The sequence below is a fragment of the Chionomys nivalis genome, chromosome 3, assembly GCF_950005125.1.
Source record: "Chionomys nivalis chromosome 3, mChiNiv1.1, whole genome shotgun sequence".
Taxonomy (NCBI): Eukaryota; Metazoa; Chordata; class Mammalia; order Rodentia; family Cricetidae; genus Chionomys; species Chionomys nivalis.
The window spans coordinates 94,177,212-94,192,888 of NC_080088.1; the positions used below are offsets into that span (position 1 = coordinate 94,177,212).

General features: G+C 51.0%; 1 protein-coding gene across 2 annotated transcripts in view; it reads right to left on the reverse strand.

The window, feature by feature from the left end:
* Dnaaf5 (dynein axonemal assembly factor 5) overlaps positions 1 to 12,803 on the reverse strand; it is a 41,112-nt gene extending 28,309 nt beyond the window's left edge. Inside the window, exons 1-5 of one of the 2 annotated variants that reach the window (XM_057766092.1) lie at positions 12,122 to 12,803; positions 11,381 to 11,565; positions 10,031 to 10,155; positions 9,463 to 9,581; positions 1,288 to 1,520 (exon numbers count right to left, since the gene is read on the reverse strand). In XM_057766092.1, coding sequence (XP_057622075.1) covers positions 1,288 to 1,520; positions 9,463 to 9,581; positions 10,031 to 10,155; positions 11,381 to 11,565; positions 12,122 to 12,698 — 1,239 coding nt within the window. In that variant the 5' untranslated portion in view covers positions 12,699 to 12,803. The remainder of the gene's footprint in view (positions 1 to 1,287; positions 1,521 to 9,462; positions 9,582 to 10,030; positions 10,156 to 11,380; positions 11,566 to 12,121) is intronic. The other variant, XM_057766093.1, reaches the window with a different exon arrangement.
* Positions 12,804 to 15,677: the final 2,874 nt, after the last annotated feature.

The window sequence follows — 15,677 nt, forward strand, 5'->3', positions numbered from 1 at the left end:
AAGGAAGACAGGGAAGCACAGAGCTCTGGAAACATGGCTACAGTCAGGGCTCCCACTGGTGCATGTGCTTGCCCAACAGGGCTTCCCACCTGCCAGAAGGCATGGTGTACAGGACCTGTGGGAAAGCACACACCCTCCTTTCTCTAAGTGTGTGTGGGATCGAGGCAAGTGGGAGCCAGGGCTCTGAAGCAGGGTGTCTGATCCTCCTGCCTCATTTGACACCAGCAGCGTAAGCCTCTCATTCACACACACAGTCAGCACCCTCGGTAACTTGACAAGGACATGGCTGAGATACAAAACCATGAAGCTGAATGTAGGGCATTGCAACATCAACTCCACAGTCCCTACACTGCTGTTTCCATTAATAAAATATTCACAGATGACAATACAGGGCTGGGCAGCAGTGGGGGCTGGTGTGGCTGGACAGGGAGCTGGAAAGCTTGTGGTCCTGGTCAGCTCTGCACCTCCATCATGGAGCACACAGGGGTGGCACACAAGGGCAGGTACAGAGCACACGGACACAGCAACCTTCACATGGCACTTTTCATCATTCCCTCCCTCTCCACAAATCCAGACTGAGAGATATAAAGTTACCTTTTCTGTCAATAAAATATAGGGTCAAAAATTTTGTGGTAAGGCCTGGGGAGGTGGTTCAGTCAACAATGAATATGCTTGCTGCATAAGCTTAAGGATCAGAGTTCAGATCCCCAGCACCCATGTAAAAGGAGGAAAGGGGTGGCAGCCTCCTGCCATTTCAGTACCCAGGAGACAAACAAAGCCCTGGGGAAGCTGGCTAGGTAAATCTAGCTGATTTGTGAGGTTCAGTTTCAGTGAGGCCTTGCAATCAACTGGACAACAATTGATACCCAATGTCAAATTTGGACTTCCATTAGCATGCATAAAATTGCACACATACTCACACACACTGGTTATACATATGCAAACATACATGAATACACTGCAACCCCTTGCCCAGGCTTTGTGTGGAAATGGCATGTGTGCCTGGCTAAGGAAACCAGTCTCTTAGGTACACTGACTGCTGACAGCCTGGTCACTGGAAGCAGAGCACTGCAGAGCCTGGACAAAAGCGCACATGCTGCATATGTCCTGTGTGCTCAAGGTGGAACAGTTTTGCTTCGATGGCTCTGCCAGGACCAGGCTAGTGGTTGAATATGGGGAAGGTGGAAGGGCAGGCAGGAGGTGTTCATACCCTCGCCTAGTTGGTGAGCACAGAACTGGTGTGTACAGGGCTGAGCTTTGCCACTTGCGAGATGATGGGACACTCACACTGCTGACCACAGCCTTCTCCTCGTCGTTACACGCCAGCTGCAGGGTTCTGAGGATGATCTCCAGGTGCTGCGTGATGTGGTCCTCTGCGTGCAGCAGCAGCACTGGCAGCAGCTGTGCGGCCTTCACCCGTGTCCCCACCACCCAATCAGTGATATCGTGACAGACAGCAGGAAGCACCTTGGAGAGGTTCCTGAAAACCAGCTCTCGGCAGCCCAGGCCAGGACGGTTCTCTAGAGGAGAGAAGATGGGAATCCACAAAGATAGCTTTGGTCAAGTTCAGAATGTCTCCTCAAGACAGAAAGGAGGGCTAGGTTTGGCAGCTTGCAACTATGATCCTGGAGCTCAGGAGGCTAAGACTGTAAGATTGCTGCAAGTTGAAGACAAGCCTGGGTTACACAGTTCCAGGTTATTTCGGGCTGCAGAATGAGACTCTATCTCAAAAACAAATAACAAAACCCACCAAAACAACTTCCCCCGCAAAAACAACAACAACAACAAAAAACAAAACAAAAAAAACGGAAAAAGTGAGGGTCATAAAGTACTTCTCATGGCTATGCTGCGGTGTGACACACAAGAAACCACACTGGGACACACCTGCAAACCTTCACCACAAAGCCTGAAGTAAACTTAGCTCCTGTCTCCTCGCCACCCCTCCACCCAATGGCCCTGGCTATGGACTAGAGCAAATTCTCTAACATCTTTGCTCAGTGGACTTGCATAGCACAGACTCTGCTGGAGTAGTCTATGCAGTGAACACACCAGTTTCCCCATTCATCTTCTGAGAGCTTAGCTCTGACTTGGGGCTGTTTTAAACGGTGTTGAACTGAACTCCTAGTACACAGTTACTAGCAGGGTCAGGCATTTACCTTTCTTGGTATCAATATCTTAGTGGGGTTACATCATACCATAGGTACTTGCTTGACTTAGAAAACAAAAAGGCACCAGCCTATCTTCTACGGTGCCTACACCATTCAACTTCCCTGCCATGGCATGGCCTGCCTTCAAGTTAGTTGAGCCTGGAAGGGTACGGTGGTGTCTCCCTGAAGTCCGATTTCTGTTTCTCTAATGCCAATGACACTGAGCATCTTTATGGTGATACCACCTTTGGTGCGATCTTTCCAAAGACTGCCTGTTTAACAAGTTTTGAATTGTTTTTCTTATTGAGTTCTCAGTATGTTCTAGAACAAGGTATAATTACTTTTTTGGGTTTTTTTTTCACTCTCTTAACACTGTGTGTGTCCATGTGTGTATTGCAGGGGACTGAACCAAGCTCCTCCCATTTGTTAAGCGAGCATTCTATAACTGAACTACATCCCCAGCCCAATAGGGAAACAGACAGGCACTGAGCCACACCCCAAGCTCCCCACCAGTAGGGTGATTTCTAGTCAAGTTCTACTACTGAGTCAAATGCTGTCAGTCCCTTACTGATGGATTCTAGATGAACCCTGTGCCTCTGAGCTACACTCTCTGAGCCCTCTTTTGAGGCAGGGTCTCACTAAGTTTCTTTTGAATGCACTCCACAGTCTGGCTAGCCTGCTTTCATATCACAGATGATGAAGTTCCTAGTCTTCCCAGGACAGTTCAGTCAGCACTGGCTCTGTGCTTCTGTCATGTGCAGTTGCCAGCATGTAGTCTACACATAATACACACCTTAGTTCCCCCACTGTGCCAATGGCATCTCAACACCTGATAAGCATCTGGCCAGAGGATGCTACACAGAACAACAAGGATGTGGATGCTACCACTGTATGAAGCACTCCATTGGTCTGTACTGACCCAGCATACCGGGACCGAACCCATAGAATGATTTCAGCACCATGTGGATCCAGTATTAGGAATCATTAGCCCAGGGTTTAGCTACGCAGTCCTGACTAGCTTCAAACTCACAGTAATCCTCCTGCCTCAGCTTTTCAAATACTGGGATAACAAACTCCACGGCAACTTTACTTTTTTTTATTATCACTGTAATATCTACAAACATAAACATCACAAAGCTGACTGACGAATTTAGATAGATGCTAAGAAACAGAAACACTGAGTCAAAAGGCTTGTGTGTTAATGTCCTCAAACACAAGCTGAGCCATCACACGGAGCCAGGACTAACTACCCCACTCTCCCACAAGCAGGATACACACTCAGTATTATTCCTTAAAAAGGCTTGGTTTTGGCCAGTGCTTTCCTAGGTCTGTCATGCAGCTGCTTCAGAGGCTGAAGCAGAAGGACCAAAGTCAAGGTCGCCTGGGGAACTCAGACCCTGTCTAAATATGGCTCAGTAGGTAATGTGCTTGCCTAGCAGGCATGATGCCCTGGTTCCACTTCCAATATCAGATAATTAGGGTGTGCGGGTACATGCTTTAATCCCAGCATTCAGGAGGTAGGGGCAGGGGGATCAAAAGTCAAAAGCTACTCTCAGCTACAAGCTGAGTTTGAGGCCAGCCTGGGTTATACCTCAAAACTTAAACCAAAAATACAAGTAAAAAGAGGGCAGGGGTACTAGGTCTTCGGTTCAAACCCCAGTATTCTAAACAAATAAACAAAGACCAAGGCTCAGAAAGATGGTTCACTGGGCCAAAGTACTCACTTGCAAAAGTCAGATGACCCGAATTCCATCCCTATAACCCATGTTTAAAACCAAACAAGGCCGTATGTGGTGGCATGCTTCTGTAATCTAAGTACTCCTCTGGAGAGATGAAGGACAGAGACAGGAGTCTCCTTCAGAAGCGCTTGGGCAGACTAACTGGAGTAACGAACTCAGCAGCAGAAACTGCAGCTCCTACTGCAGAAACAAAGGGGGAGGCTAGAACTCACTCCACAAGTTGTCCCTTAACCTTTGCACCTGCGTCAGCCTTTTGTGTACTTTCACATATATATTATAGAAATAAATTCTTTTACATTGTTTATTTTGTGAGTGCACGTTGTAGCATACGTGTGAAGATCAGAGAACTTGTGGGAGTCAGTTCTCCCAAGCACGTGGGCCCCAGGAAGACACTCAAGCTGCCAGGCTTGGCAGTAGGGCAACTCTACCTACTGAGCCATCCCGACAGCCCAAATAAATAAAATGTAAAAAATTCAGTGTGAAAAACAAAACAAAGCTAATTCTCATGCCCTACCTCCAAGTAACTTGATTAACACTTTCTACACAAACCTGTAGATGTTTGAATACAGAAGTTTCCCCATAACATCCCCAAATGGCAGGCCTCAACTCTGTCCTGGGCTAATAGTATTACCTAGGACACTGTTTACTGTGTCCTAAGGGGGTTTTATTATTTATTTTGGGCAGGGCGCGCGGGGGGGGGGGGGGCTGCTTTGTAAACAGGCTCCTTTCACTTAGCAGGATTTATTCATACTGTGGCCCATGTCTGTGTCCTTCCCCTTTTTGGCTGAGGGACCTCCTATCTTTCCACCTCATCTGGTATACCTAGTCTCCCACATTGGCACATGTGGGTTGCTTCCCTCTGGAGCTCTCATGGAGAATGTTGCTAGCATACTCTTCAGCTTTGTTGGGGACACAGCTTCATTCCTGTCTAGTGTCTACCTTGGCCAGGTAGGTGGTAAGCACCATGCTGACATCCAGAGAAACCGCGACTTTACAAGCATCCTGGTACTGGCTGTCTCCCCGTGGGGCAGTATTACACCTGCCATGTTTGTTGCTCAACATCTAAATTCCTTCCCAGACTCGATTATTTGCCACTTGATTTATGAGCAGGCTAGAGGTCAGTGGTCCTGCATCTCTCTTTAGAAGCATGTTAGCACAGGTAAGCAGGGAGGAAGGCCCTGGGGTCTGAGTAATCACTTACAAGTCGAGAGTTGAAAGTGTTGCCCTGGAGGCCCAGAGAGCTCGGGACTGTCTATAAATCTTTAGGGATAACTACAGCATGACAGTGGATAAAAAGGCAGAAAAAGACAACTTAAGTGGGTCATGCTTGCTCTTATGCAGGGTGACAAGGGCCCTTAGAGACTTTAAGAGACAATGGACTCTTCATTAGGAGAATTATGGACATCTACAAAGCCAGACACCATGGGAACGAGCAGCCATCTATATAGCTGCCAAAACCAGTGGAAAAGATGAGATCATGTTAGGTCTAGTGAGGCAAAGGACATTCCACCTGGAGGAGTTGGGGAGGGAAACAGGGTGAAAGGTTGAAGCTGGTGCAGAGGCCAATGTTCAGTTTTCGGAGAGGTCAGAGATGCTGGGGTTCTGGGATTGGGAAACCTGGCTTCTGTGAAAGTGATTTCCCTATTCTAACATCTCATTTTTGTCTACAAGGCCTGTCTGTGTGCTGCTAAGGCAGAATGACCTGCCCTTGAGAAGAGGGAAAAGCTCCCATGGTGCCAGCCAGCTTCCCATCATCCACTCCCATTCACGTTTCTATCCCAAACACCCTGGTGGAATATAGGCAGGGCAGGACCAGATGGATGGACACAATGCTACACATTCAAAGGGAACTAACTCTACTCACTTCCAGACCAGCTTTTTTTCTTTTTTTAAGAAAAAGAGAAGAAAAGAAGGAAAGAACAAAGGCCCTGTGTCCTCCTGGCATCGAGCCACTGTTCTGAAGACATGCTGCCCTCACCACTTGGGCACGACGGGCAAACAATTACAGCAGAAGGATGTTTCAAAGAAAAACCGCCACCAATAACAAAACCCGGAACCTGCTGTCACCAGAGCCCTGCCACTGGTGGCTTGCAGGACGCTGAGGACACTTTCTTCATTAAAAACTGATCTGAAGACAATGTAACTGCTACCTTCCTGGCTACCCCGCATAGCACCCCATTTTAAAACTGGTGATTTGAGGCCTACAAAGTGGCTCGGTGGGTAAAGGTCTTTGCCACGCAAACTTTAAGACCTGAGTTCAATTCCCAGGGTCCTCATAAAGGTGGAAGGAGAACGAACTCCACAAAGTTGGTTTTTGAGGTCCACCTATGCATTGTAGCACTGGTGTCCACCCCTACACTGTACACACCCACAGAAACCAATAAAGCTAAAAAAAAAAAATGGTAAAAGTGGAGATTTAGGTGCTAGGGAAATGGTTCAGTGGTTCCCAGCGCCCATGCTGGAGCATTCACAACCATCTGTAACTCCAGCTCCAGATGATAAGACACCCTCTTCTGGATTCCAAGGGCAGTATATTTATGTTCACAAATCCACGTTCCCAACACAAACACATAATTAAAAATAAAAACAAGGGGCTAGAGAGATGGCTCAGCAGTTAAGAGCATTCACTGCTCTTGCAGAGCACTTGATTTTGGTTCTTAGCACCCAGGTTAGGAGGTCACAACTGTGGCCTCCACAGGTACCAAGTATGCCCATGGTGCAGATACATACATGGAGGCAAAGTACTCATACGCATAATATAAAAAATAAACCTTAAAAACATTCTTGAAAAATACGTTTAACAATTACAAACAATTAAAAGTGGAGACTTACTTTGGTGTTGTAAAAGGAAACTAACATTTGTCTGTTAAGTTGAACATAAACCCTGCGGTAGAGGTGGTGACATTTACTACCTTTCTGTCCTTTGAACTTGATTAAATTTGATTCAGGTGCTGACCTCAGTCTGTGTGGTAACTGTCAACTTTAAGTGCTGTGTACATCAGCTGTGGCAAGCTGAGGTCCCCCTACACCGGCATGAAGAAAGGATATAACATCATAGCCACTCATCCGAGCTGCTGTCTCTGAACACTGTCTCAGTTGCCTCTTGGAATGGAAACAACTGAAGCATATGCCTACCTAAGAAGCACTGAGGGGTCAGGCATAGGGAGGAGGCAACTGGATGGCAGGTGGGTGACAGGAGCAACCTACGGGGATGACACTCGACAAGAAGGTGCACTGTGCCAAGCGGACAGGTCTGGCCACAGAGAACATGACTTGACACCCACAAAAACAAAGCGGCCAGTCAGGAAGGCACAAAAGATAAGCCAGTGATGGACTCGTTCTCTCTCAGTTTCAGACATGATTTCTAACAAAGTTCGCAAACCCACAGCTCTAAAAGGCAGGTTTAGGGATGTAAAGGGTATTTGTAAACAGCTCTTTGGACAAGGACAACACAGGTTCCAGGATGGTAAGCAGAGGCCAGGCACAGGGCCGGGAGGGGCATTAGCAAGGAGGGCTAGGGTCTGAGCAAGTGGCAAGACCTGATGGCTGAAATGCAGCAAAATCATGAAGATTCGAGTTTTAAATTCTAATCCTACACTGAAGTAACTTCAGAGGGAAATGACAAAGCTCATGAAACCTAGTGCCATGCTGCTGGATACTATGACAATTCTAAATCCAGTCTGCTTCAGACTTCAGATGAAAAATGAGCTCTGAGCAGGAGCTGCTCTCACAGCTCAGAACCAGAACCACTGAGTAACCTGTAGCTACTTGTCCCTAACTTAGATCCAAAACATATCCTAGAGGGCAGATCTCCTTCCAGAAGTTGAGCATAGAAAGCTGGTCAGTCAGTGCAAACAGAGTGTATGCAAGTATGCCTTCCAAGTTCCTACAGACAAGCTCCCCACTAGTGAAGTGTGGTATCTTTCCAGGACAGTACAATCTCCCATACTTTCCTTAGGGAACTTCCTTGCACTTCAAGGCCAGCCTGTGTCCTGCTGACACTGCTAGACTGCCAGTGAATTGTATGGGATGACCCTGGAGTGCAAGGGGACAATCAGGGACACACTAGCCTCACGCTGCAGAGAATGGCACCAGTGCATGTTCAGAGCCTGGCTGCAACTCCAGAGCTGGAGGGAGCTTCCTGAGTAGCTGTGCGAAAGGACACAGGTAACTTGAGGCAGAAAGAACAGGAGGGAAAAAACCCTTCAGCCCTTTAGAATCCTGCTGCACCTCTGCCACAAAGGAGCAGTTAACATAAAGGCAAGCTGGGGCTGGGCCTGGGAAACCACACCTGCAATCCCAGCATTTAAGAGGCTGAGGCAGGAGAACTGCATAAGTTCAAGGCCAGCATGGGTTACACATATTGAGACCTTGCCCCCCCTCCCCCAATACACAAAGGGTTGGGGATGTAACTCAGTAGTAGAACATTTGGTGTCGCATATCTGAGGCCCTGAGTCACACCTCTCTCTCTCTCTCTCTCTCTCTCTCTCTCTCTCTCTCTCTCTCTCTCTCTCTCTCTCTCTCACACACACACACACACACACACACACACACACACACACACGATAAAGAAACAACCAAACACACTAATGAACTTCACATATCAGTTCCACATCTGGAAAACTGCTCTCAACCTGGCTTATCAAATTGGAACAATCCAGCTTATATTACCGCTTGCACCTTTCCCAGAACTAGAGTGCTGTCCTCTGCCCCTAGACAGGGCAGAAGCTCAGAGGCAGAGAAGCTGTCTGGGGCAGGAAGGGAAGTTAACCAATGAGAGGCCTGGATTTAGCATCCCAGCAAATCTGAGTTCAGGAGCAGCCTCAGAATCACTGCTGTGTCCACGGCCCACCAGACACCGCCACTGGACTAGGAAGGAGCACCTGATTCCTGGGGGACAGTGTCTTCCACTTGTCACACCTCTGCCCTTGTTAGGATGAGCTGCTGCTTGGTTTTAAGAAATAAGCTTTCCTGAGATGGCAGGAGGTCTTAAAGCCCATGGGGCCAGGGGCTGGGCTGTGGGCAAAGACCTTTACAGGGGAATTTGCTAGACAGTCACAAACATGGCCTTGGGTGATGACTATGTGAGGACAAGCAAGAGCTAACAGAAGACCCTACCCCAAGGAAGGAAAGTATACAGAAAGACAAAGGCCACTTATCCCGGAACTGCAGGCTTAGCTGCCTCTGAGTCAAAGGATGAGGGCGCCCATGGTGCTACTCTGGAAACTCTCAGCAGTGCTACAGAGACCTGGTCCAGCTACACATCCCTGCACATGCTCAAAAGGGAGTGGTGGACACCTGGCAGCACATCTGGATGTTTCTGGGAAGTCCTCTCCTTCTTTAAGATGAAGCTGGCCCAAAGGTGGGAAAAGATCAGCTCCTAAGAGACAGAGGGCAGAGGCTGACAGGAGGGGCCTGCATGCCACCAGGGAAGGAGGCATCCTCTGTGATCTCCAAACTGGCTCACAACTACTGGGCCCAGCAGCACCTCAGATACCAGTGCCTTCTTCAGGACCAAGAACAAATGTCCCTCATGGACCTTCCAGCTGCCTTGTCCCCCTAGCAGGGGCACTCACCGTGTTCAGGGTAGTGGGGAGGAGGAGGCGAAGCAAAATCCAGCTTGTCCTTTAGGTCTGCCTCATTCTCCTCCTGCCATTTCAGCCCGACCTTCTCCCAGAGGCTGGTGGCTGTCTGCCTGCAACACAGCAAAACAGGAGCGGCAGTCAGGTCTGGGTGCCAGAAGACGCCCTTCCACGAAGGTCTTGATCATAGACACATCAGGGAAACACCTTCTGGGCTGGGGAGCAGGGTCAGGTAACAGGCATCACTTGGCAGGAGCGGCCTGACCAGCTCTGACTACATGGTGACAATACCAGCCAAGGGCCTAACGTCCACCCACAGACCCAACTTAAATAAGAAAGAGGTCTTAGCAATTAGAGATAGCTCATATGACACAGAACCACACAGTACACAGAACAAGGAGAGAGGGCAATTTCTTGTGGCTCCAGCTTCTAGAGCAGAGAAACCACCACCCCTGTGGTAAACGCAACTGAACAGAAGCTCTTGCTGCAAATCAGAGTGGCTCCAGAGGGGTAGGGGGCACCACTTGGTCCACACTGCCCAGCTGCTGGGCGAGGTACCTACCGGACCTCAGGCATTTCGTCACTGAAGCTGCTGAGCAGCAGTGGGCTGAGTTTGTGGAAGAAGGAGTAGCGGTCACGAAGATTCAGCAGCCAGCCCCCCACCACCGAGGTCACGGCCTGCCGGACCTGCCACAAGACAACAGAGAAGCAGCTTCACTTGAGAGTCTCCGGGAAGGGCGGTTCAGAGTTCTGCTGTGGGGGAATGTTAGTCCTGAAACAGGTGTAGGCAATGAGTTCCAGGGCAGCCCTGACAAATGAGAGGACCACTGCTGATCAGAACCTTGTGACACCCACTAGCTCTGTCCTCTGTGGACTCACTGTGCACTCCCCTCCCCCCCCAAGACAGTGTGTGCTGTCTTCTGTGCCACCATGGTACCTGGGTGTTTTTATCGGCTGCAGTGACAATAGTAGAGGCTACCTTATTTGGCATGTGACATGAATCCACGAGAAATCTTCAGGAAGCAAACTTGGGAAAGAAAGATTAGACCTCACCAGGGTTTAGGTAGAGATACAGCTGGAGAACTGCTGCTTGCTGGTCAGGGTTTCTGTTTGGGATGATGAGAACTGGGGTAGTGGTGACAACTGTGACAGTGCTGTGTGTGTGGTGCAGGTGACAGAACACAGCACCTTGCACAACTTAGCACATGCTTTACAAAATTAAAATAAGCATGCATTTAAAAGACCCACTAACCATCGTGAACGGGTAAACTGTATGCATGTCAACTATGATGCCACTGAGAGCCATACAAATAAACCAAGCCATAGGGCTGTGCTGGGAGCCTGGGGAAGGACTTGGCCGGGGCACCTGCAGTGACACAGCCTAGAGCAGGGGAGAGAGGGTGCCTGATGCACTTCATCACTGGGGAGGGGACACGGCCATCTGGATACAACTTGCCAGTCTACGGAGAGTTTGATGGTTGATATGAACGGCCAAGATGGAGAGAGCTTTCAGTTTCTCTGGGGGTGGGGGCTGAGGGCTGGGGGCTGGCCACTGTCCCTCCTCCCCACGTACCCAGCATCCTGCGCTATCCCTTTCCGTTTTCTCTACCTGGACAGAGACTGCATGCCACCAGTCAGTTCTCTTTATAGGTGATATTACCATAAGCCCCAACAGCCTTAGATCTGAGACATGCCCGTGAGTTGGATTTTGCCTTCATAAAGCCAATGCACCCCCTACACCTGTAGGCCTCCTGTCTGCCAGCGTCCTCTGCTGCTTCCAAACTCCCCAGCACAGATTACTCTGCTACTCAACCTCTACCCTGCCCTTCTTTGCACTGAAGGAGGTGCACACGAAGACACTTTCACTAACAGCACGTGGTTTCAAGACTGTAGGGCAGCGATACTCCATTACCTGAGGGACGTCATCGAAGAGTCTTTGAGCAAAGTGGGAAAGAACGTCATCCACGGAACTGCCACTGCCAAACTGGATCACAGTGCCCGTGGCTTCGATGACAGCCACCCGAACCTTCCAGTGCTGGTGGGAGATGGTCTGCATCAGGGGGCCTATCAAGGACTCCGACTGCATGTGGAAGTGCTCTGTGGGACAGGGAGGCTGCTGGTTATCAGATACAGTTCTGGGGCCACCGTTGTTCCTGCCTGCCATCTCCCGCTGAACGCTTCTAAACCAGCCCCTGCTAGCCTCAACTCTCACATTCCCGCTCCAGGCATCGAAGTGGACAAGTACACGTATTTCACAAAGGTTGACTCCCTCCCGTCCAGACTTCCAGTTTAACCATCAGCACTAGGCAGGACCTGCTATTTTTTTTCCAAATCCTAGCTCTGAAGGAAAAAAGAGAAGACTCTGATCAAGGAGAGCTGTTAGAATGTTGGGAATAAACAAAAGGGAAGCGAAGAGAGGCAGCCTCCTTCAATCTAGGAAGCTAGAGATCCAAGTCAGAGACACAAGAGACACTGGAACAGAGAAACACACATGTGCAAAATCAGAAGGCTGAAGCAGACTAAGTTTGATGCCAGCCCGGGCTCCATGGTGAGATCTCGTCTCCAATACAAAAATCACCACACGAGGGAACTAACCAACTTTAGTTAAGGTTCCGGCAATCTGGGTACCCGCGGAAGGGGATGCGACGCTTACCAGGAGTGGCCCGTGCCAGAGCAGCTGCGCACTCGCAACTTTCGCGGCGCACCGCGGCGAAGGGGTCGAGTAGCGCGCCCCGCAGCGCGCGCACCGCGTCGTCCAGGTGGGGCGCGAGCGCGGCGCCGCCCAGGTCCACGGCCAGGCGGAGTAGCTGCACGAGGGCGAGGCGCAGCTCCTCGCAGGGCTCCGGCGGCAGTCGCGCGGGCTCGGGTCGGGCCAGGCGCGCGGTGAGCGCGGGCACCAGGCGCGGTAGAGCATCGCGAGGCCGAGCGGCGCGGCGCAGGCCTAAGTCCAGCAGGTGAGCAGCGAGCGCGCGACAGCCCTCGGCCGGGTCGGTCAGAAGTCGCAGCAGGCGCGGCAGCAGCAGACGAGCCCAGGGGCCCTGGAAGGCAGCAGAATCCACGCCGGGCCTCACCGCTTCTTCCAGGGCGTGCTCCAGAGCCTCCAGCGCACGCCGCCGCCCCAGCTTACTCTCGGTCTCCAGCCCCGGCAGCAGGCGGCCTAGCGAGCGGCTCAGTTCCGCAGCCTCAGCCGCCTCGGCGAAGTCTGAAGCCGCCTCCGCTGGCGTCGCCATCTTGTGCGCGTTGCCTGTCTCCAAGGGAACCGGCGCTCGTACGATTGTGGCGGCACGCTTTACGGCAGGACTTCCGGCGGACTTGCCTGCTCGCGGCCGCGTGCGCTCTCCCGAGGCGTGATGCGGGGGGAGGGGCAGGGAGTGAGGGCCAGGGGGCGGGGCCAGGGGACGTGGGTGGAAAAGGGGTTTAGGGGGCGGAGAGAGGGGGCGAAGAGGGAATGTTATTGGCTGGGTGCAGGGGGCGGGGGCGGGGCTCGAGCCTGGGGGCGTGGCAGGGAGCAGCAGGCTTGGCGAGGGCCTTGGGAGGAGGGGCGAAGGGGGAGGCGTTGGGGGTAAGGTGTAGTGTGCGGAACCAGGAGGTGATAGGCGGGACGCGGGCCTTTTGGAAAAGGGGGCAGAGTAAAGAGTGGGGAATAAGGGGTAATGCGAAGGGTAAGAGCCGGGTAGGCGGAGAGTAGGCTTTGGGGGCGTTGCAGGAGGTGGCAGGCGGAGCGCGGGGCTCTGTGGGCGGGGCGAAGGGGAAGAGGGGCTTAAGGGAAGGGGCCGGGGCAAGGGGTAGTGGGGTGAGTAAGGGGGAGGTGGGCGGAGCATGGGCCGCTGACCAGGGTCAGTAGGCGGAATGCAGGCTGGGGGAAAGAGCATGAACCCCTAGGGTGGGGTGGGGTCTGAGTAGAGTGAAGGATGTGGAATGAGGGGCCTGAGACAAGGGCTGGTAGGTGGGGCGCAGACTTTGGGGCGTGGATAATTGCGGAGGGCGGGGCGAAGGGTGGGGCTGGCCTTTCTCTGAGTCTGGAACTTAACCCTAGTGGCTAAGCTTCCGCGTACCTGAATCTTCAGGTTCCACTTTCCCCTTGATCCCTGGGTACCGCAGGTGAAAGCACATTTGTCCTAAGGCGGCGGAAGCTCAAGCTAAGCTTATTTTGAATAGCTTAGACGTGGGTGATCCTTACTGGGTTACTCAGGGGTTCTTGAGAAGTCAAGTGAGCATCTGCTGCTTGGATCCTCCCCTCAGTTTAGACGTGTAGTAGCCTTGCTGGCTGGAGGGTTTTAGGATAGGGGTGGTATTGCCAGTGGGCCCCTGCTGGGCACTTCCTAACTCTGGCTTTGAGCCGAACTCAGTGCTGTATGCCTGGCTTTCCCAGTAAGCAGAACGTGGGGTGGTTGCCCTGGGCAGCGAAGCACCTCACATCTGAGAACAGGCCTGTGACATAGGGATTGGGCTTTGTAACAAATTTTGCCCATCTTTTTGGCTGTTGACATAAGTTTTGTAGAAAATTAGTGTGAACAGGTTACCCTTAGGTGTTTTGAATGTGGTGAGAAAGCTTAGGGGATCATGTAAAATGGCTGGGGATAGCAAAAGAGTTGTAAAGAGAGGGGGTTGACTGGGCAAAGGCCCTGTGTTAGGTGTTGTGGACTGAACTGTGTCCCTCTAAATTTGTGTGTCAAAGTCTTAAGCCTAATCCATCAGAATGTGACTGTTTAGAGACTGCATCTTTGCAGATGTCAACGCTGAGGTATAAGAAGTGGGGAGTGTGGGATAAACATACAAGATGTGACAGGACTTTGTGAATGTAAATTGGGCAGGCATCTGGTGCCAGACAATTCTGTATTCTGTCAACTACGTTTTAAATAAATGCTGATTGGCCAGTAGCCAGGCAGGAAGTATAGGCAGGACAACTAGACAGGAAGTAGAGGTGGGGCAAGGAGAACAGGAGAATTCTGGGAAGGAGGAAGCCCATTCCTCCTTAGTCCTGTCCAGACACTAAAGAACCAGGATGTGACCTGCCCTGCTGAAAAAGATACTAAGCCATGTGGCTAACATAGATAAGAATAATGGGTTAATATGTTGTCAGAGTTAATAAGAAACCTGAGCTAATGGACCAATCAGTTTATAACTTATGGAGACCTCTGTGTGATTTCTTTGGGACTTGTCGGCTGTGGGAACTGGGCAGAACAGAAACCCCAACAAGCAGGCCCCTCATGTTACAGATATCAAGCCCAGGTGGAAGCAGCCTTCCCAGCCTCCTGGCAGACTTCAACATCCAGGTCTTTGAGGGGTAGGGTCTGCCCTGGAAGCTGAAGCTTATGGTGCTTGTCTGTGGCCAGGGGAGCTCTGAGGCGAAGGAGAAACATAGAAGTGTCTTGAAGGGAGCAAGGGGGTGTGCAGGGCAGCCAGGAGGGTGTTGGTCTCTCTGTAGAGGATAAGGAAGATGCTTTAGTGGAGCACTGACAGCCATTCTGCACTTCTAAGGATGACTGTGTCCGCTGTGAAGGTTGGGCTGGGCCAACAGGCGTGGCACGTGGAATCCTGTGACCAGTAATGAATTCACCTTTCCTGTTCCTTCCACCTAAATACAACCTAAGCAACAGTCAGTGTAACAGTCAATGAGGAAAGGACTGGAGAGGTGAAAATGAGATGCACTGGCTCAGAACTAGAGCTGTGTCCCTGGGTTTCCTTATTCTCTGATATAGAGTTCTGGGGCAGGGCCCCAGAGAGGTCTACTACACGCAGTGGCCAACAGATACAGGTAAGTCTTCTGGAAAACTCCTTCTCTCTGGCCAGTGGCAGGAGAGACCTAGAAGAGTGCTCCAATACCATTCCACAGTCTATCACCCATGACAGTGTCAGAGCGCCTGCAGGCTCGCCTGACCCTGCTTGCGCAAGGGGTGCCAGTAGGGACTGCAGAGCAGTGTTGCGGAGCTGCCTGGTAGCACAGAAACACAAAAACACGTTCCATGTATCCTCAGCAGGGTGGACCCTGGAGATGCACCTATCAGCAGGAACCGAGTGGCCCCACCAGTACCAGAGAACCAAGCAGACCAGGAGAGCAAAGGAAGGACTCTGGAGACAAAGCCAATGTTGGAACAAGAGGCCACAGAGTCAGGCCAGATTGTCCATGTCACATACATCCACACACTGGCATCAGCAGCTGCCTGCTAACGTAGAAGATTTGAATAGAATCAGGAGTCTCCAAACAG